This window comes from Pithys albifrons, chromosome 1 (genome assembly GCF_047495875.1).
Source record: "Pithys albifrons albifrons isolate INPA30051 chromosome 1, PitAlb_v1, whole genome shotgun sequence".
NCBI classification, from domain to species: domain Eukaryota; kingdom Metazoa; phylum Chordata; class Aves; order Passeriformes; family Thamnophilidae; genus Pithys; species Pithys albifrons.
Genome location: NC_092458.1, coordinates 64236307 through 64257222, shown reverse-complemented (window position 1 = coordinate 64257222; position 20916 = coordinate 64236307). Strand labels below are relative to the sequence as shown.

General features: G+C 37.6%; 1 protein-coding gene across 1 annotated transcript in view; it reads right to left on the bottom strand.

The window, feature by feature from the left end:
* STARD13 (StAR related lipid transfer domain containing 13) overlaps positions 1–20916 on the bottom strand; it is a 291483-nt gene that overhangs the window by 203470 nt on the left and 67097 nt on the right. The window contains exons 3-4 of the mRNA XM_071552804.1: positions 17801–17947; positions 13574–13708 (exon numbers count right to left, since the gene is read on the bottom strand). Coding sequence (XP_071408905.1) covers positions 13574–13708; positions 17801–17947 — 282 coding nt within the window. The remainder of the gene's footprint in view (positions 1–13573; positions 13709–17800; positions 17948–20916) is intronic.

The following is a 20916-nucleotide window of genomic DNA, read 5'->3' as shown; positions in this document are numbered from 1 at the left end:
CAGACTAGTAAGGACTTTGGGGAGCAGAAAAACATTCTGATTTCCTGACAGGCACAAGCTGATATTTCAATCAGTTGACAGCAGCTGGAACTCCACATCACAGAGGCAATACACAGCTGGATGGTTCAGAACCAAAATCAGTCTCAGTATAAAAGAACAGGCTAACCAGTAGAGCATGACAAATATATTCAAGCTAAGTGTCCTAAGAAGCAGTCTCAAAGAGGTGTAGATGAAAAACTAGGGGTCAGCAGAAAAGGTCACTCTCCTGATAGACCATAATAATAAAATACTCTGTGGAGAGAAATGTCAATAAATTGACATCCAAAAACGCCTGAAAAGACTATGACAAAAGGAGGGTCCTCAATTAAACAAAGTCAACAACTGTGAAAGATTCTGTCAATCCAGAAGCAGAAAATCCTACCCTGGGTTGAATTCCTGCTGTGAAACAAGGACTCAAAGGTAAGTACTTGGTGAAGCTCCAGATATGCCTTCAGAAAACAACACTCAAAGAAAGGCAAAAAATCTTTGAGGCTTTGGTATAGCTACAGCTTGGGGATTTAAACACATTATAACTATTTATTGCCAAAACTTCTTTTTCTTTTCTTTGTATTGCCACAAAGTCTAGGGCTGGAGTGAGCAAGACACCCTTAATCACCCAGACTAGGTTCCCTGTTTAAAAAGGTTCAATAAATAGATGGGGTATTCTCATACAGTGTTAGACTTTTGAGTTTATGTTAGTTGTCTAAGCTCTTGCTAAATTCACTCTGCAAACAGACTGACTGCCAGTGCAACACAGAAAACAGTCTGTAAGAATATAAAGATTTGCACCTCAAAATGCTCCAACTGTACAGGCCAGAATTACCACTAGTCTAGAAAGACAGTGATGTCTGACATCAAAGAACATTTGTGTTAGGATTGCCCTGCCTGAGCAAGGAGCAAAGAATAATTTACAGAGCCATGGCTATAGATAGACATCTCATTAGGCAGATTATCTGTGCTGAAATTTCAAGAACATTTAGGAAACTATTTTAACGCATGAATCAAGGACAAATGCATAAAAAACCCCCAGCGATCTGAAGAGGTCAAGGCTTTGGATTTTGCCCTGCATCCTGAGCTGGTGTGTCAGCAGAGTGATGCTGTGCGCTCCCGGGAGCGGCTCCCTCCCCACACTGATGCAGAGGGAAGAGTGCCACCTGCTGAGGTTCTGCCGGCCTTCCTGCCGCCGCCGTTCCTCGCATTATCTCTGTCATGCTGGCCACATTCCACCCTCTTCTGTCCGCGCTCCCGGGTACCACGTGCCTTCCATCAACAGAGCTTCCTGCTGTGCTGGAGTTGGCGAAGGGCGTCAGAAGGCATTCAGCCCGGGAAGTTAAAAGAGAATAGGATTCCCTTTTCACCTGAATCAGGCTGCAAATCTCCTGGGAACCAGTCTGGCAGGAACTGTGTTTTGATGAATTTTGTATTTATCTGTACAGAGATCCTTTGCAGTGTAGGCACAAGTACGGATTAATTTTGGTCAATTTACACAAACAAGCTGTAACACATTTCTTAGGATATTCTAAGATGAAGGACATGCAGGGTACTGGAAATAATACCATTAACAGAATTTTGACTTTTGTAACCATGATTGAAGATAAGATGAAAGTGAACACTAAGGATAGCACACCACCATTCACTTCAGTGTCTGTGCAACTCACCAGTCCATGGGCAATACAAAAAGCCCAGATTCTGCTATGCCCTCAACTGCTAAATCTCTTTTTGGTACTTTTTCCAGAGGAAGCTGTGAGACATTTAACTAGCTCTGAATATGCACGAATTAGTATTTAGTGTGTGCAGGTTGAGACACCACATGGAACAAACAGTCTGGAAACTAGGACTTACACAAAAAAGCTAGATGAATCAGACTGACCTGCACAAGGAAGGGAGAAGGGAAGGAACAAGAACATAACTTATTCTGCATACTGTGATGAACAGAAGAAGACATTTTACAGCAAGAAAGCATAGTAAAACTTTCTAATAAGTGAGGTACTGAAACAAATCATCTGAACAGGCTCTGTAGTCTGTCACTGGGGGTCTTAAGAAGTCAGACAAACTTTCATCAGGGTGATGTAGGTATAGGTGATTCTGATTTGGTAAAGGGGAATAACTTAGAAATTCTCTTGAGGTCTCAGACTGTAGGTTCCCCCAGTTCCTCTCTGAGGCTGTGCTAACTCTGTTTCATTCCAGATTAACAGACCTAGATGCAAACTCCTGTTTGTTAGCTTTAGTTTTAAGACACCAAGTCCCTCTGGAAATTTTCAGTTCAATTTGCAGCGTGCTGGCAGACCCACAACATTCCCAAGCTCTAGTTCAATGGTTCATATGAAGATTTGCATTAGGACATTTTGCAATAAAGAAGCTTCAGGTACTTCTATTTTCTGAGCACTTTGTTTTTGTATCAAATAATTAGTCATTGTAAATTTTAAAACATGTAATACCAATTTAAAGAAGTTCACAGTTATGACATGTGGCTGCTTCAAATAACATGTGACCTTTCTCCTACAGTGGATTATCACCAGGCCCCACCTAACAACTAGCAATTCTTCTTAAAATCACTATATCACTCTGCGTTTAGTTGTGGGAATTTACAAAAAAGGCCATATGAGCGGTAGTATAAACCAAAGCATAAAGAAAACTTCATCAAATAACTTTTCTGAAATTGTACTTCACTTGTGTAAGTATATGTCACTTACACAAAGGGGTGCATAATCACATTTCAGTACAGTGAGATACTGTACATCGAGGACAAGCGGGTGGCATTTGGGCAAAGCTGCCTCCTTCCAGTAGAAGCATAAGAGAAAATTGTACCTTGAGAGGGATTATCTCTCTTAGAGAGATGGGATGCACGATTTGCTCCATTCATTTGCATAAAAAATGCTCTCCCTGTGCATTGTGCCAGCCTCTGCCTCTGGTGTGTTACAGATGGAAGTCCCTTCTTCCTCAGCGTGGGAAACAGACAAGAGCAGTCTCCAGGCTCTCCAGAGTACAAAGAGCCAGAGGCTGGTATTATGAGAGACCTTTGCACCACTGCTTAAGTGGGACTAGGGGTCCGGCTCTACCCAAGCTCTGAAATCCTACAGAAGCACTTTGTCAGCCCAGGCAGGACACATTTTTAACTATACATCTCTGGCAATATTTGAATCTCTCTGCTTTCCTCTTGCTGTGAACAACAATTGTAAATGTCAAAGGCTCCATCTCAATCATGTGCTATCTGATCAACATGTGAACTGGCAAAACTCTGCCTGAATAAAAATTACAGAAGTCCTAAAAGAGATGCCAAGATGAATAAAATGAGTAATAACTACACTAGAAGAGAAATTACTTTGATAAAACTATAGATGTAGAACATGTTCCCTTTTTTTTCCCTGCTGTTCTAACAAATATACCACAGCACCAATGAAAAAGAGAATGCAAAACTCTGACTGAGAGGCTGACAGATACGGTATGACTGGATAAGCTTTCCTGAAGAAAACTGTGCTCAACCAATCCCACAAACAAAAACACAACAGACAGCCCAGTAGGCTTCAATCCAGTACATGGCTGCCATTCTCACCCATGGGAGCCAGTGACTCTATCACCTGTTCTTTTCTGTGTCTGCTGCAAAACACAGTAGAAAATTGTACTGTCACCCAATTAAATAAACCAGGTTACATCTAAAAGGAGGAGCCCACTTGCTGGTATAAAACATGCAAAAAGAAGAGAAGAGAGATAAATTGTTTTCCTTTTGCACTTCACTGATTACAAAGTTAACTACATAGAAGGAAGGTTCTTTATGTTTCTATTTAGAATCATAGAATCATAGAATCGATTGGGTTGGAAAAGACCTCCAAGATCATCGAGTCCAACCCTTGGTCCAACTCCAGTTCATTTACTAGATCATGGCACTCAGCGCCACGTCCAATCTGCATTTAAAAATCTCTAGGGATGGTGAATCCACCACCTCTCCGGGAAGCCCATTCCAATGCCTGATTACTCTCTCTGCAAAGAATTTTTTTCTGATATCCAACTTAAATTTCCCCTGGCAGAGCTTAAGCCCTATTTGCATAGGCATGGTATAATTTACAGGTATGGTTCCTGATCACGTCTTGTTACACATTTATAGAGTCTTATTTTGACAACTTGAATCCCACATCTACTGACAAAGAGCCAGGACATTTCAGTCTGCCCTTGAAAAGCAATGTATTTCTGAGGCTGTGTGCTAACGCTGCAATGTAAGTCAGCAATTTTAGTGTCTATGATTAGCAAGACAGCACTATTATGAAATGCAATTGTGTTCCTGCAAACAGTGTTACAAGAAATACAGCACAGACAAGTATTGCTGCCTTGCATTGCAGTTACTGCAAAAGAATTCAGTTAGAAGATCTGAAAATTAACAACAAATGTCTTTCTAGAATACTGAATATGTCAATTTACATATGATAAATATGTCTGTAAAAATCAAGTAGCATATGTAAGATTAATTTGGTGCTAATTAATCAATGCCAGTCATCAACTATTTCATCACTACAGCTGGACATAAATGGCAAATCTCACTGTGTGAGCTTGGGACAATTATTATGGGAAAGGAATTGGGCTGGCTCAGAAAAGTGCTCACTCAATATATTTTACTGGCAGCCTCTGCTCATAGGGTTTTGGCAAAATCACCACCAAGCCCAGCTGCTCTGCTGCTATTGCTGTCCCTGGTGGACCTGCTGGCTCCCCTTGCAGAGGTGGGTCACCTCTATTTCCCAACTGCTCCTGCAGTTGCTTGCTCGTTCAAAGCTTTTCTTACAACATAAACAGATGTTATCAGTTTGAACTACATAAATAGCCATGTAATGCCTAGCAATAAAAATAACCAATTCTGATCTCCTCCCAGTACAGATTTCATACACCTTTTGAACTACATCAAATGATTTTTACTCCAAAATTAGCTGGAAACTTCAATTTTTCTTTGTATTGTATGGAAAAAATGCATAGGAATTATCTTGTCTACATCCAACAGAGAATAATTAAGTATTGTTATTTCTCAAGCTATTTTATGAGTAAAAAGCTCTTTCCTTTCTCACATGAATAACTCAATGAGTTTTAAAAATATACACAAAGCACAGTCCTAGCCTCCAAGTAATCCTCATGAAAACTAAATGCAAATAATGAATCTGATGCAAAAGACTGTGTAAAAATGATACCATCTGATTTTAAAGTAAATAAATATTTTCATAGATCGAGTGATTTAACCTTAGCAGTTCAAAGTAATTTTAATTGCTCATAGCTATGTTAGGATTATTATCTTCAACTGACTATAACATTTTTCTCAGAAAAAAAATGGAATTGAGCAATTAGAAAAAAAAGTGTATTGGGTCTGGCTGAGATGGTGTTCATTTCCTGCACAGCACTCCTCAGTAGTGCTGTGCTTTGTAACCAGAAAGGTGTAGATAACACACCAGTGGTTTTGCTACTGCTGAGCAGCCCAAGGCTGTTTTTCCAATGTTCTTCCCCCCCATCCGCAAAGGCCAGATATGGGAGTAGGCAAGATCAGCAGAGGGAACACAGACAGGACTGCTGATCCAAACTTTCCAAAGGAATATTCCATATGAGACAAGTCTGCTCAGCAGTAAAGCTAAGAGAAAGGAGTAGGAAGGGGGGGCCTTCATTATTTATGATGCCTGTCTTCCAAAGCAACCATTATGTGTGCTTAAGCCCTGCTTCCCAGGAAGTTGCTGGACATTGCTTGCTGATGGGAAGTAGAGGAAGATCCTTTGTTTTCCTTTGCTTCTGCATGCTCAACCTTTGCTTTTGCTTTATTAAACTGCCTTTACCATGACCCACAATTTTTTTTCCATCTAATTTCCCTTCTCTGCTGAGAGCAGGAGTGATAGAGCAGCTTGTTGGGCAAGTGTCTCAGCCAAGGTCAACTCACCAAAATTTGTTAAGAGTTTTACTTATGGAATATTGTGAAATTCACAAAAAATTATTCAATAAATACTGTTTAGTCAGTTCTGAAACATACCACAATTCACTACTAAATGAATACGGATGACTTAAAATATTTCATTTCCTTGAAACTGACCCTAACATCTCAAAAGTGTCCTCCACCAAGAAGATAGGAGCTTTTCAGTCCATTTGGAGTTCAGAATTACTACCACCCTTTGACTATCCAACCATCTGTATGTAGAACACCTAAGGTGCACAATGTTGGAGTCTTCTCACTAAAATACTTTGAGCAAATTTAAAAGGTATGTGGTAAGTCAGAATAAATAAGAGGTTCTGTAACTGTGCATTTGGAAAAAAAAAATTGGGCTGTGTGTGTTTGGGATGACTTCTGCTTCTCTGGTCTTCTCCTGTAGCAGTAAACAAAAGAGAGTAAATTCCAAACCAGACTACACATTTTAATTCTAATCAATAAATGCAAAAGCAAAATTCCTAGGAGAAGCTGTAATAAAATTAAGAAGTAACAAACCTGTCCTCCCTCAAAAAAGAAAACTCCTAATAATATGATAACATTTTTTACTGTGATACATAACCACCACAATGTCAAGTCCCAGTTCAGTATTTCTAAATATTGTTAAAAGGGATCCACATCTCAAGATGCCATTTCTAAAATGAAAAGGCAGTTGCCTCCCAAGTGGCCCTGTGACCTCTTTTTAGATATAAAAATCAATAAGAATGTGTAATGGAACAGTTCATTATTATCCAGTTCTAATAATCACAATAACTGTATAATATTCACCCACCTATTCTAATTTAGGGTGTCCTTCTGCCACCATTAGAACTGAACCCCTGAGACAGTCACTCTTTGGCATCAAAACTGCAAATGCTACTCAGATAATCTGCTCAGTGAGATGGATATAATTTTTGCTGTTTTGGTATATTTACATCTTCTTGATTCACAAAGCCTGATCCTGTTTACATTGAGGTTTCACTGGGCAGAGATGAGTAGACAGAGAATTTAGACTCAGAATTTAGGGCTGTTTAGAAGATATACTCAATGAGATTTTAATCTGTTAGTTTTCCTTTCAGAATTCTTTTAAAGTTTACCCATTCATGCCCCAAATATTTATATTGAGCAAAGCTAAAACTTATACTGAGCTTCCCCTTCCTTGTTCCCTGAACTCATGGTGGCATCATGATTTCAGCATAATGTGTAAGCACACTGTTGCCTGGTCCATAGACAGCTTTTTGTGAAGGAGCTGACTATTTGGAGGAGTGAATAAAGATAAAAGGGAAAAAAGGGGCCGTGCTGCGCTCTTAATATTTGCAACCAGTCCCTGCTGGGAGCACACTTTGGTCAGTGCATTGTCAAGTGCACTGGAAACAAAGTGGATGAGAAAGTCTGGAGTATTAGTCATAGATATTGGAATACACAGCTCTCAGGAAGGAAGGGATGTGTCTGCCCTTCACTCCCTATTAGTGTATTTCATTGGAGTTAGTACAGGCTTTTCCTGGGCAATAAATTCATCTGCTACCAAGAAACTAGTTAACCTTAAAGCAGGGAAGATTCTGTCTTACAGGAGCACTTGGTGAGCTCAGAAATTACTGCAAGTCTGAAGTACTCCTGGGAAAGAAGGGTGATGTCCTCATTGTGTGGGCAGAGCAGAGGAAGAATGGGAATGCAGCCAGACTGTTCAGAGTCCAGAAAGTCCACCATAATGGGGTACAGCAGGAAGTGGAGTGGGTCACTTCACCTGACTCTTTCATCATGCCTCTATCCCAGTGAGATAGTGGTCAGATTAAGTGCTGAACGCAAGAAGAAAAATTACACAAAGACAATGTTTCAGGCTCCCCGTACCTGTACTGGAGAGCTAATTTTTTTTTACATAATTAATAGCAACATTAAGGATAAAGAGGAAAGCAATTCACATGACTAAAGGACACAGTTCAAAATTTTGTTTTTGTGAGAATGGGAACAACTGGAGTTAGCACTCCTTATGAGGAAAGCTGGTGTGGTAGCCAAAACAGAGACTGTATAGATTCTGTTCTTGAACATGTTGCAACCAATCGGTTCCTTTTGAGACTTTGAGAAAGTCAATGAGGACCTGATTTCTGCAAAGATTTCTGTATCTTTTCTCCATGAGCTGTGCTACTTTTGAAGTGCATTTAGTCAAAGTGTAGACAGAAATCTCCAGCTCCAACAAAACCAAATAAACTGTGACTTCAAACACACCATCTATTTGCAAAAATGGAGCATTAAATGCTATGTTTTCATCACTTAGGTCTAGGCTTCTTACTTCATTTTTGCACTTTTTTGTGTCTTTGCAGTTTGTGGGTCACACAAAGTGGCCCAACAACAGAAGGGCCAGAGAGCTCTCTGAGGTAAGAAATCTTTGCCCAGAGACTGCACAGGTCTTCTTGGGGCTTTACTAACAACTTTGTCAATGGAGGGTAAGGTCAGATTAAAGCATGATGTGCCTAATCTTCACCTTGGGAAACACACCCCACTAGATAATGGATGTAACTGCTACTGTTAATTGTACCATGAACTGATAAATTTATGACTGTATCCAGAAGTGATAGCATGTGAAACATTTCAGTGCAGGTTATATGCACTTCTAATCTCGGATGTAAAATGAACACTGCTTACATATTTTGTGGAGAAATGACGGATCAGCCTAGAGTTTGTAAATAGCTTAAGATCCTCAAAATCCCAAAGAATGCTAGTGAAAATAAAAACTGTTACGAGTTACTGTGTTATAACTTTTTTCTGCCCTGCACGTTGGGAGTCATCTGATAAAAGGCTTGTCATACACACTTACTAATGGAATAATCTCTGATCCCTGCTGGTACAGGGGCAGCAATATTGAACGAGTAGAGAATGAGAAACAATGATTCTGATTTTCCTTCAGCTGTTTTTATTTTTTAATTTCTCTGGCCTCAAACAATGTCAGAGGGTCAGGCAAGCATCACAGTGACTACAGAGAGATAATGACCATTATATCTATAGGTTGCCACTTTATTAGTTTTACTTTCCTAAACAATGTCAGTAGATATCAGACATCTCTGGAACCTCTGACCTAAATTCTGAAACACTATAGCATTAACTAGCATTTTGCAGGAAAAAGAAATCTTCTTGAAAGAATCGCCAACACTTCTCAGTCATGTGGGTTACAAGGCAATGTTTTGCTTCACTTTTTCTGAATCAAGTGACATAGCAAAGATAAACTACAGTTTACAAACAGTTTAAGCTACCAGAAACAGACACTGATGCTGAAAGAAGCAGTTCGCTTCATCTTCAGCCACTTTGATTCTTTCCTGCACCAGCCTACATATTCATGTGGCTGAGCACTGAATCAGACTGAGAAACCAGGTTAAAATATGCCTTAAACCTTTTAAATAATTAATTTTAGCCCTATTGGTTTAACGAGCTCAAGTTATTTGTTGAACTAAAGCATAGGAAATCAAAACTGTGCTCATAAACTATACTTAACTCCCCCCCAAAAACCCCAAACAAACAAACAAACAAACAAACAGAAAAGCAGACTTATCACAGATAAATGAAAAAGCCCACCTTGCCCCCAATAAACAAAGTTTTGTTTCTTTGCTAATTCATGGAGTGCATACTGCAAAGGATACTGTGTCACCTGCAAGAGCTAGAGGGTGTTTACTGTTTTTTTTCCACACCATCAGGTATTAGATTCATAAGTTAGGCCATCAAAGTTTTCTCTGCTCAGAGCATGGAGAAGCAGGTACTGCCCATCAAATGTCAGATTGTAATTTACATGCCCTGTGAGGGATTTAGCTTATCCAATGCCTTGGCAGTCACTTCTTCAAACACTCAACCAAGCAGCATTCAGCACTTTGGGGGCACAAAGCACTTCGACTAGGGACCTACATTCAAGCAACTACTCTAAGGGGAGTTATATCTTGGTGTAGAAGTCCTTTTTTCTCTCCATTAATGGAATCTCTATGATGTAGGCATGGACTTAAAATGCCAGCAATTGTCAGGTGAAAATTTGCTGATTGTCTTTCAGGCAACTGGCTTGCCTGTCACCCTAAGCACATATTTCCTTTAGTACCTCACAAATAAAGTTACAGCAACTTTTGTGGAGAAATGACATGACATATCATTGCTCTAAAACTGTGACTTTATTATTCTACCAAAATGCTGTAAGAAGTGCAAGTCACCTTTTAAAGGCATATAAACAGAATACCTACTGTGACAAGTTTGCCAAAGGACCCTTCATTATATCTTTTAAGCATCAACCTAGTTGGTATCCATGAAAGTGTGCAGCTAACATTACTGCCTTGTACTGAGGGCTGAACAACTGTCCTGCCTGATTCTTTGCATATTATTCCTGAATTGAAGCATCCCTGCTATTTCTAACACTGGTGTTCTGTGTTATATTTGCTAATCTCAATAATTTATAGAAAATTTGGTTCTTTAAATACCTGGGTACATGAGTTTCTGGGGAGTGGAGACCGGTAAGTGTTTTTTGACCACCTGACATACAAAAAAATTAGAAGAGAAATAAAACTGGATCATCAAAATGCAGCAGTTCTCATTTATCTCTATGTTACTCCCAAGTTATGTATTATACTGCTTGGATCATGGGAATTAAACAGATGCAGCCTAGGTGTGACATGGGAGGAATTAAACCTTTTGTCATTTGGACTCATTTCCTTTAATACAAGAAAAGTAACTTCAGTATGCCCTTTTTAAAAAATATGGAAAAAAATCTGTATCTTAATGAATAAGCAGTGAAAATCTGATTATTAGAGAAACATGACAGACTCATGCAGACTGGATGCCTGAAGCTAGACACAGCATTATTTGAATTCTCACGAAAAAGAGCACCAAAAGCAGCACTTCAAAGGAAGTAAAGTGTTCTGCTTTCCTGAATGACATTTGCAAACACCCAGTTTCAACATTTATTCCTAATTTAAAGTACTGTCCCATTTAAAAGCAGCCCATTAATTTCTTAAGAAATTCTGTGCCTCCAGTGGGTTTCTAGACCAGCTGCTGCCCTCAGCAACAGTAGTACTTTCTGCATTACACTGCTGTTAACTACAGGACTACAAAACTGATTGATGCAGCACATGGGCTGTACTGATGACAATTTGTAGAACTGCTTTTTATCATAGCAGTATTTCCCAATTTTCAACGGAAAAGTAGACTTCAAAAAGAAAAAAAATCCAAAACTTACTTTCTCTGCCTTTCCTCCCACACACTGCTAGCCAAACAACAGTATTACTTCAACTTCACTTCAAAAATATTTACATAGTACTAGTGGGAAGGCAGTTAAGCAATGATACTTGCACATGCCTGAACATTTGGTTGAAGTAAAAAACAAATAAAGTTGGCAAGGTTCTTTCTAATGAATTCTCCCATCTACTCCAACTAGAACAAGCAACAAATTAGAACAAATATCTCTACTTTTTCAGAAAAGGAAAATAGCAAACTTATTTTCTAAGGAAAGGAAATAGCTGGTGGGAAGACAATAATGTTTTCAATTATTAATCAAGTAGAGCCCACCTTCAAATTTCCACTTCAGTGCACAGAAGTAGGCTCATTTAAATGAAATACAGAATTTGTATGGTGCCATGCATACCATTATTTGGTAGATGACCATGACAGTGCTATGGATACCTTTAATATAATGGATTTTGCTTTAATCAAAATTGCATAGATAACTTGAAATAAGCATCTAATTAGGAGAAAGAGAACTGCTGAGCTGTTGGTTTAATATGTAATTACTGCTAACACCTATTGGCTTAGAGATTGGAGGAATGGAGGGTGGCATGTGTGATGCCAATATCTGAAAAAGTTTCTGAAGCTACTTGTGGAAGAGATTCTAGTAGGACTGATATCCATGGTGGAAAATTACCAAAAAGTATGCTTAAGAACAGAATAAACACAACGATAGTAACACAAGTTAATAGGGGCTTTTGGAGGCCAAGTTCTTTGAATAATCATAGAGATATGGATGATTTCACTGATACATTATACTTCCATTTCAAAAAGTTTCTGGTGAAGTGAACTATCGGACTCAAACTATACCATCAAGGAGGAACAATGAAAAAAATGTCAAGAAATAAAAATTTTCGTTGCTAACTACAAATTTAAAAAAGAGAAAGGTTAGAAATAATTGGTTGGTTTGTTTTACAGTGGATGGATATTACCTCATAGTCTCACAGATATATGTTTCAGTGTACTCAAAAATGAACTGGAAAACAAGAATAAAAAAAGGACAGAAGTTTCTGATGATATTAAATTACTCACGTTAATAAAAATGAAAACTGACTGCCAGTTGCTGCAAAAGGACCTCATGATGTTGAATGATAGTAAGATAAATAGGAAAATATAATTAAATAATAAATGCAGTCACACACTGGGAAAAAAAGAAACACCACCAAAAAACCTAAACAAACCCAACCAGCCTCAGGTATTCACTACTTCCTATAAGATTCCTAAGATTCAGTTTTTGCCAGCACAAGAATTACAGCTGCAGTAATACTTTAGTAGCAATTTAAAATAAGAAAAAGGGTTTGTATCACAACTGAACTTTGGAAGTTATTTCTACAAGACATTTTGAATATCAAAAGAACAAATTAATACAAAAGACACAATTATAGGCAAAAAAGACCCTTATGGGGTATTAATTACAAAACTGCACTACAGTGTCTGGCTTCAATATGCCTGCACAATAAATACCTCAAAGGAAGCTGAAATGGCTTACTATCTCTTTAGCCTGTTTTTGCACTTCTTTCCTGAATATCCAACAGTGGCCACTGCCAAAGAAAGGATACAGGGCTATAAGTACCTTTGATTCAATCCAGTGCAGCCATTCTTTATGTACTGTGATGATCATGGGCACTGCTGGCACTCAAGTAATTTAAAACTGAGAGGCAGAAACCATCTGCACTTCACAACCAAGACACTAATTCCAAAGTAGCTTACATTTAGCTATTGGGAAAGTAAATCAAAGCCTTTTGAGAAAACCCTCTGACAGATTTTAACAGGCTTCAGTTGCAGGCTACAGCATCCTTGTGAAAAAAACAAACAAACAAACAAATCCAAAAATGAGTAAATACTGTTATTATTAGGTAGAAATAGGATTTAACTAAACCTCCAGAGCTGAACACTTAGGCTTATAGAGAATGCATTGTAGAATTCACCACGAATTAGGCATAACCAACAGCCAAACTAAAAAATCCAAATAGACTACTTCTAAAATAAGCAATGAAGAAAAAGCTGTGGCAGTGGCTCTCATACCTGGAATCCATCACATCCATCCTCCAGATGAAACAAATTACTCTTTAGAAGCACCTATTTCTTTCCATTGACTATGAAGGTGAAGCAAGTGACTAGCGCAGATATAGAAGTTTTCATTAGTGGCCTAAAATCAGATTAGATGAATCCCACAACTCTGCAATCCCATTAACTCAAGTCTGACTAAATTTTATCTATACCTGTTTAGCAAACGTGCTCTGTGTAGCACGGTATTTTATAGAACAAATTACTTCGAAGAAAGGCACAGACAATTTTAATGAAAAATACCAAATTTTGAGGTTGCTGAACCTGCAAGTCAGGTAATGCAAATACGCTGTAGCTACTTACATCAGTTTTAGGTCGTGCTCCAGTTGACATTGGGTAAGGTAAACAGCCTAGATCCTGGCAGTCTCCTCTTTTGTTTTTCCAAGATCCCTTTTCTTGATGATCTCCATAAAAGTCTGTCTCTACTTGAACAGAGCACTGTAAGAGAATTTTAAAAACCCTATAAATAAAGGCAGTCATAAATATTTTTAATGTGGATTCTAAGATAAGAACTTTGGAATTTTATCTTTTTAAAGTTGGTTTTTGTTTTTTTTTAGTAAGGTAAATGTTTGGCCTCAAACTTTTTTCTCAAAACCACCTGCAGCATCATTTTTACATTTTGCTAAGTTAGACATCCAGGTATTATATGAAGTCCTTTCCTTAACAGTTAGTATACATAGTTGAAGAACTAATCAATTGGAGGACACCTTTCTAAACATCAGGGAACTGAATCACTTCATAGAAAGAGAGGCAGTTTTACACCAATTATTTAAAATGATCTTTTAACTTTATTTCCTGTGTATTTTTCTATCTTAAACACAGACACAGCAAATTCCCATTTTCAAGTTACAGACTCTGAACTTTCCAAATCCACTTTTCCTTATCACTTCTAACATGATGAGATCCCCCTTGTTTGCTCCAATTCCATTTTTTTTTTAAGATATATGTCCTAACTGTGGGCTCACACTGAATGCAATGCCAGGAAGTGACCAACTGCACAACATTCCCCCACATATCCTGGTTTGCCTCAAAGGAATAACAGGATGGGTAAGCAAGAAAAAACACATGCTGCAATCCAACTGAAAATATCATGATTCTCATTCTTCAGATCTTTTTCTGTATTGAAACTGAGGAGAACATATCACGTGGCAATGAAACAGATACAGTAAACAACAGGGAAATACAGTGTTTGCAGCAAGAGTGATTTATCTCTTATGTTTCATTTACAAAGTGACTCCTTCCATACTGCTAAGATTTTTTTTTCATAGGAAAGGTACTGGATTTAGAAAAGCAGTATTATTAAATGTGTTTTTCCAGAACTAGCACTTCTGCTGGTAGTACATTTTTGCTGGTTTTTGCACTTTAATCATGTATTTATAGCACTGATGAGGGTGTGTTTCAGAAAATAATTTGGTTACACATGATTATTTTTAATATCTTTTTTGTGTCAGATACTGAGAAATCCAGTCACTGCTACTGCCCCATACCATTTCCCAGCAAAAACCTGACCACTAGTAACTCATGGTTTACACATGGAAAGACAGACCACCTCTTACCATTCATCTAAAAGTTATTATGTTTTAGAAAACACCTTAAATTCATTCACCAAAATACTGCAAGACTTCCTACTCTGGCCCAGTGAGTCCCATATTTATTCACCTAGTCAATTTTCATTAGCAAATATTTCAGCTTCTTCTGTAACATTTTTTCTTCAAATGAGTATTATTAATAAGTTGCTATCACAACAGGATAAAGCATAATAAAATATCAAAGAGTTAATTCCATGAACAGATGAAAAATCCTTCAGTAGTAGACTAGCTAGCTGAGTAGCTAGCTTTAATTAAATTACAAAATGTATTTCAGTTACACAGCGTTTTCCATAAGAAATAAAAACTGTCATCTGTTAAAAATTGTCCACACCCTCAAGAGATGAGTTTTCAGAGCAGCAGCTCCAACAAACCGTGTTGCCATTTATTCAGTAGTCACCTAACCTGGAGATCTTGGGTCTACAAAGTTGGCTTTACATCTTTGAACACTTCACCCAGAAACACTTTCAATCATAATTTCTTGCATCAGCACCCAGGTTATATAATAAAAACAGGATAAAACCATATGGAGAATCCGTAAGTGCTTTGTCATTTTATAGAAGCCAAATTTAACACAGTTACCAGTAAATATATGTTTGAGATAGGCCTTCTTTCTATTCAAGTTTCACTGTAAGTGACAAGACTAAAATGTTTAATATGTGTGGAACAAATTACAAGCTATAGTAAGAAATATGGACCAAATAGTATGAGTTGATAGAAGATAAATTCCTCATACTACTTGTAAGAAAAGAAGACTGTTATTTTTTTCCACAGCAACTGTCATTTTGAGATCTAAAATATCTGTTTCCTCACAGAAAATTTATATGGAAATTTATGAGGATTTATTCCTCTTTTTTGACTATAAAGTAAGACTAAGTCCAGCCATTTTGAGGCAACTATTCATAAATGTTTCAATTAGGGCTGATGATTCCTTTGTTCTACAAATACTTTGGTAGGAGACAGCCAATGGTGTCCTCTCATCAGTTCCACAATGATTGTCCAAAACACTTTATGCTCGTATCTTGCTGGTCTCATCAAAAAGACCTTTTTGTAAAATGACCTGTTCAGCTCTTGTACTGAAATTGGCTCCTGGAGGTTTAAAGGTAATTTCCAGCTTGCCCAATAAGACTGCAATAAAATGTGGCTGATTCACACATTTGCCTGTCCACAGACAACTGAAATGAAGAAAGCTCTCCTACTTTAGAGTGGGAAGAAGATGTGGCCTGTAACTGCTCAAATATCATATCAAGGCAAACAGTAATTTTGGGAAGGGTATTAGGAACATCCTTGAAATCTTTTTGGATTTAACCAGACAGATGCAACTATTGGTAAGGAAAACCAGTGTGCCAGGACCAATGTGACTGGCTTGGAGGTAGGTTTTATAAGCATAGTAAGCTTGACCTGCTCTGCATCACTAGCACAAGCTTTTGGTGGGAGGGCACCTCCCAGGAAGAGGGGCTGTGCCTGAAGCCGTGGCCTCTGTACTCGAAGATTTCTTGCCACTAGGCTATAGAAGTGCAAGCACCTGGAATGCTGGTGATGGCATTCTCTATGCAACCATTTTTGATGACTCTATTCTTATGGATCAATATGCATTTGAAAACTATTTGGTTTTGGTTTTCTGCTGTCTACATGCTAGGTGTCCTTCATTTAATCTTCCAGCAATGGATTTGAAGTCATGTCCTATGTTTAAGTTGTTGCCTAATTAAACCATGACTTTTGCCCTAGTAGAATAGGCACAGCCATAAAATAATGGGTGTTTGGATCACTGGTTGCCAAAACCAGTCTGTCTCACAAGTGTCTAAATTCTGATGGCTGGGATTTTACTTTCAGTCACAAAAGCAGACTACACTGCCACTGTATTTTGACAGAAGGCATTTAAGCATTCTCCTGCAAGAAGGCAGAACACTGTCCATTAATAGGCAAATTTATTATGAAATTAATTCAGTTGGACAGAGCTGGTTCTTACTAGCTGATATGTACTATAGAATGAGACAGCCATGGCCACTCTGTTACTAACATTGTCTCTGTAGAATATGAAAACACATACTGCTAAGTGCAACACCAAGATAGAAGATTCTGCTCATCCCACCTTCATCACTTACATTGTGATGATCCACAGTGATGCTTACTTTAAGAATTTAATTTTACGAAATGAAGCAGCACTGAAACAGCAGTGACAGCAAAAACATTCAGAAAAGCTCACCTTCCAGGAATTTCAAACCAACACTAATATTCAGAGCTGCAAATCCAAACAACTCTGTCTTAAGAACTGATTTTAATCATAGCCTGAAGCAGATAACAAACACTTCTACTTCTCATGCTGTTCACCCTCCAGTTACTTGCTTCTATAAAAACCCTTGCCTATTCAAAAATTACTAAAAAAAGAGTCATTGCTCATTAGTCCTATTTGATCTCAAAATAAAAGCTTTAGAAACTTTGTCATCAATTGATGACACCTGTCATCACAAAATATACTTAACTAGAGTAATTAAAATCTAAATCAAATATTCAGATAAAATAATGAACAATACTAATTTAACACTTAATGAAGATGCATCATGTCTTGCTGCTATATTTTTAATAAATTAAAAAGTAAAAAGTAATAATAGGCTAGCACTGGGATTTAACAGTATTCTTCCTGAAAAAACTATCTAATGCAATCAAACACCCCTAAAAAAAAAATAAAATTAAAGATTTTGAGCCATATTGATAGAAAACTTAAAAGTTTCACCCTATCACAGTTCTGATTATTTGGCCACTAGTTGTCTAATTAAATTAAAGATTTCATTATTATTGAGTGAAAACTGTAACACCCTTGAGCCTGAGCTCCTCAGTCTATTTAGAAACACAACTAGATCTGAAAACTATGGCTTAAGGAGGATTATAGCTAAACATTTGAGAATATATCATATCACACACACACACACACACACATTCTTACCAGTTGCTTGTGCCTTTTAGAAGAAGGAGTACTGGAGGGAGAAGAGCCACCACTCAGAGCTTCTTCAATATCTAAGTTCAACTGTTCCAGTTTTTTCATAAGCCATGACATAGAGTCTGTCCATTCAGTTTCTTTTTCTGGTTGGGTCTAAAAGAAATTAAATATATGTGAAGTCTTAAAACAATCAAGCTGTTTATAACTTGAAGACTCTCATTTTCTCTTCTAGCCCCAAGGAAAAAGCTGACCAGTTCTTTCCCTGTCCTTGAGGAACTTTTTGCCATTTAGAAAGCTTCAATTATCACTTCAATCCTGATGACAGTTATTCATAGCTCTTTTTCATACTCAAATGATCAGACTCCACTTCCGTATATCTGAATGGCTTTCTAACACTTCATCTTGGGTGACCCACTGCCAGCTCAAGCTAAGCATAATCAAGACCAAAACTACAGTAACTTTAATGCCTCTTCCTTAAGCCACTTCTATTTTACCATCTCTCTACTGATTGCTTGTTGTCAATAAGAATCAGAACATTGCAGGTCATCATGTGTACTATATTGTACTCCTTACTATAATTCCAGACTTGTCAAATCCTGAAACCTTCTTCTGCTCCCATGGTGGGAATACTTTATTGGTTACTTTGCCACTTGGATGCATCTTTCCCTTTTGTCTGAATGGCTTCACTGTATCAGAAAAATTTTAATCCATTATAGTGTAACTGACAAAATTACGCTTCTTATTCCTCAAAGTTCTTTCCAGTGACTCTCCTTAAGCATCTCTCCATGGCAGACCCTGTGCACATTGCTGCATTATTCCTTGTTTACTTTAGTCACATCACTTCTAATGATCCTCTAGAAAAAAAAAACCAGTCACACTGATCTCCCTGTCATCACAGGCAGCTACTGCTCCCCAGATTAGTCTCTGTCCTGAAGCTACCTCAGTTCTTTCATCTTCCTTACTTTCACAAACAATACATATCTTTGCACAGAGGATAATTCCACAGCAAGCATGAGCACACAAACAGTAATAAGGTGCTTCCATTCTGCCATAATCCTAAAAGCATCATAGCAACACTCCTCAAAATGTAGGGGAGCTAATTGAATTTTGTTATTATTCTTATCTGATAGATATTTATGGTGATTTGTTTCCTTATAAGGGTTTCGCCAGTGGAACAGAAAGATACTTTTAATTTGCTCACTGTTGCAGAAAATAATAGAATCCATGAGTTTCACTCCAGTATTACAGTAACATACATTATTACTGATGGAATTGCTCAACTTCACCACAGCAACTAAGAGTAAGGCCCCAGGTCATCAGAAACCTAGTCCCATATTACACCAACAGATGCATGTTCCCTTCAGAGGGCTAGAATTATCTTAGGGATTGTTTAAAAGCACAGAAAATTAAGTATCCAATTTTTAGTTTTCCAAATCTTTATTTGGAATGTACCCATTTTTACAAATTTTGAGTATTTTTCCTGAAAAGCTGTTATATAAGGGCTAAGCTGTACTTCAACTCTGTAGCTATTAAAACCATTTAAAGAGATACTTTGATTGCTTCCCATTGATTCCCAATAATTTCAAAGTAAAATATAGGACATTCCACAGAAAATGAATATCGAAAGACCCTCCTCACACTGAATCCATTCTGAGTGGAATGATCTTACACAGGAAAAGTGCATGTTGATATAAATCTACAACATTCATTTGTAAACAAAGTGAAGAGTCTACATTTTCCTGTGGTTATGCTTCTTCACATACTGATCCTTCCAATACTAAAGAATGCCCCCAAAATGACTTGACGAGGACAAAACATGGAATTCCACCAACAATGAATGTCTGTGAAAAATTAATATTAACGTTCTATTTCTCAACACAGTTAAACTGCAATTTATGAAAAAGGAGCTGTAAGAATGTGCTTTCTTACTTACCAGTGGTAAACAATTCTGAAGCAACAATCACATAGGGAAATGAGCAAAGTGTGTTTGATTTTTGTGAGCTATGCAAAAAAAGTACTTGCCAGGTGACAAAACATTGAAGGTTACATTAGAAGTTTGGATTTTTGAGCTCAACAAGAAATAGGGGCAACTTCCACATGTGCAAACAGACCATTTTCTGTGCCATGACAGAAAAGAGTATTTTGGGACGTGTTAGAAAGGTGTCTCTAATTTAGCATTTTCCATAGAAAATACAAAGATGAAAATTCATGAAGACTTACTTTAAGAAAGACTTCAGAATATTTCTGAGACAATCCAAATGCACGTAACAATACACATGATATCACATTACAATAAAAAATACAGCTCTATGCATAGGGAAGCACACTTTATCTTCACAAATGTTTACATACTGGAACAATATCTCCATCATTCAACAATATTCTCCCAAACCTCTGTATGAGCCAAATTCCCTTCTTTTTATAAATTTCTTGTTTTAACCCAACAGAACTCAAACGACAGTCATTTCTTAAAAATACAAGCCCTGGGGAGTTTCCAAACTATAAATCTCTGAGCATTCTCCATTCAGTTCTGCCTTTTTTTTTTAGTTCAGTGAGACTCTATATTGTGTCTATTAAGGGCATGAGGAAAAAGATGGGGTTTCATTATCCTTGAAGATAAAGCCAAATGGGCCTAGTTAACAAATGACATTCACTAATTGGAAATTTGGCACAAAAGCACCATTTGGAACAAATGCTGATTGGCTATGTATTTCAAAGGTTGCCTGAAATTCCTGCTAAACAGTAAAAACATGATGCTACTTACATTCAAAAATATACAGCCTGCTCAGTAGGACATCTGATCAGTGAATAAATTCTGCCTAATCCATTCACAAGGAACACAGCTCCCCAGTGTTCAGCCCCTGTAACTAGGTTGGACACTATCAAAGTGCTCAGAAGATCTGAGTATCAGTGTTTCCTGTCCATAGCAACTGCAGAGACAGTAGGGTCAAGGCATCTTTGGAAACTTTTGTGTCTTGCCCCTTAGAAGGAAAAAAATCTCACTATAAATTATCTAAGAATTACAATCTTCTTTGTTCATTGTTTTTACCCCTAAAAGTTCTAGAGGGAGAACACTCCTCTCCATATATTCTCAAGGTCCCCTTTCTTTGCTAGAGCCCTAT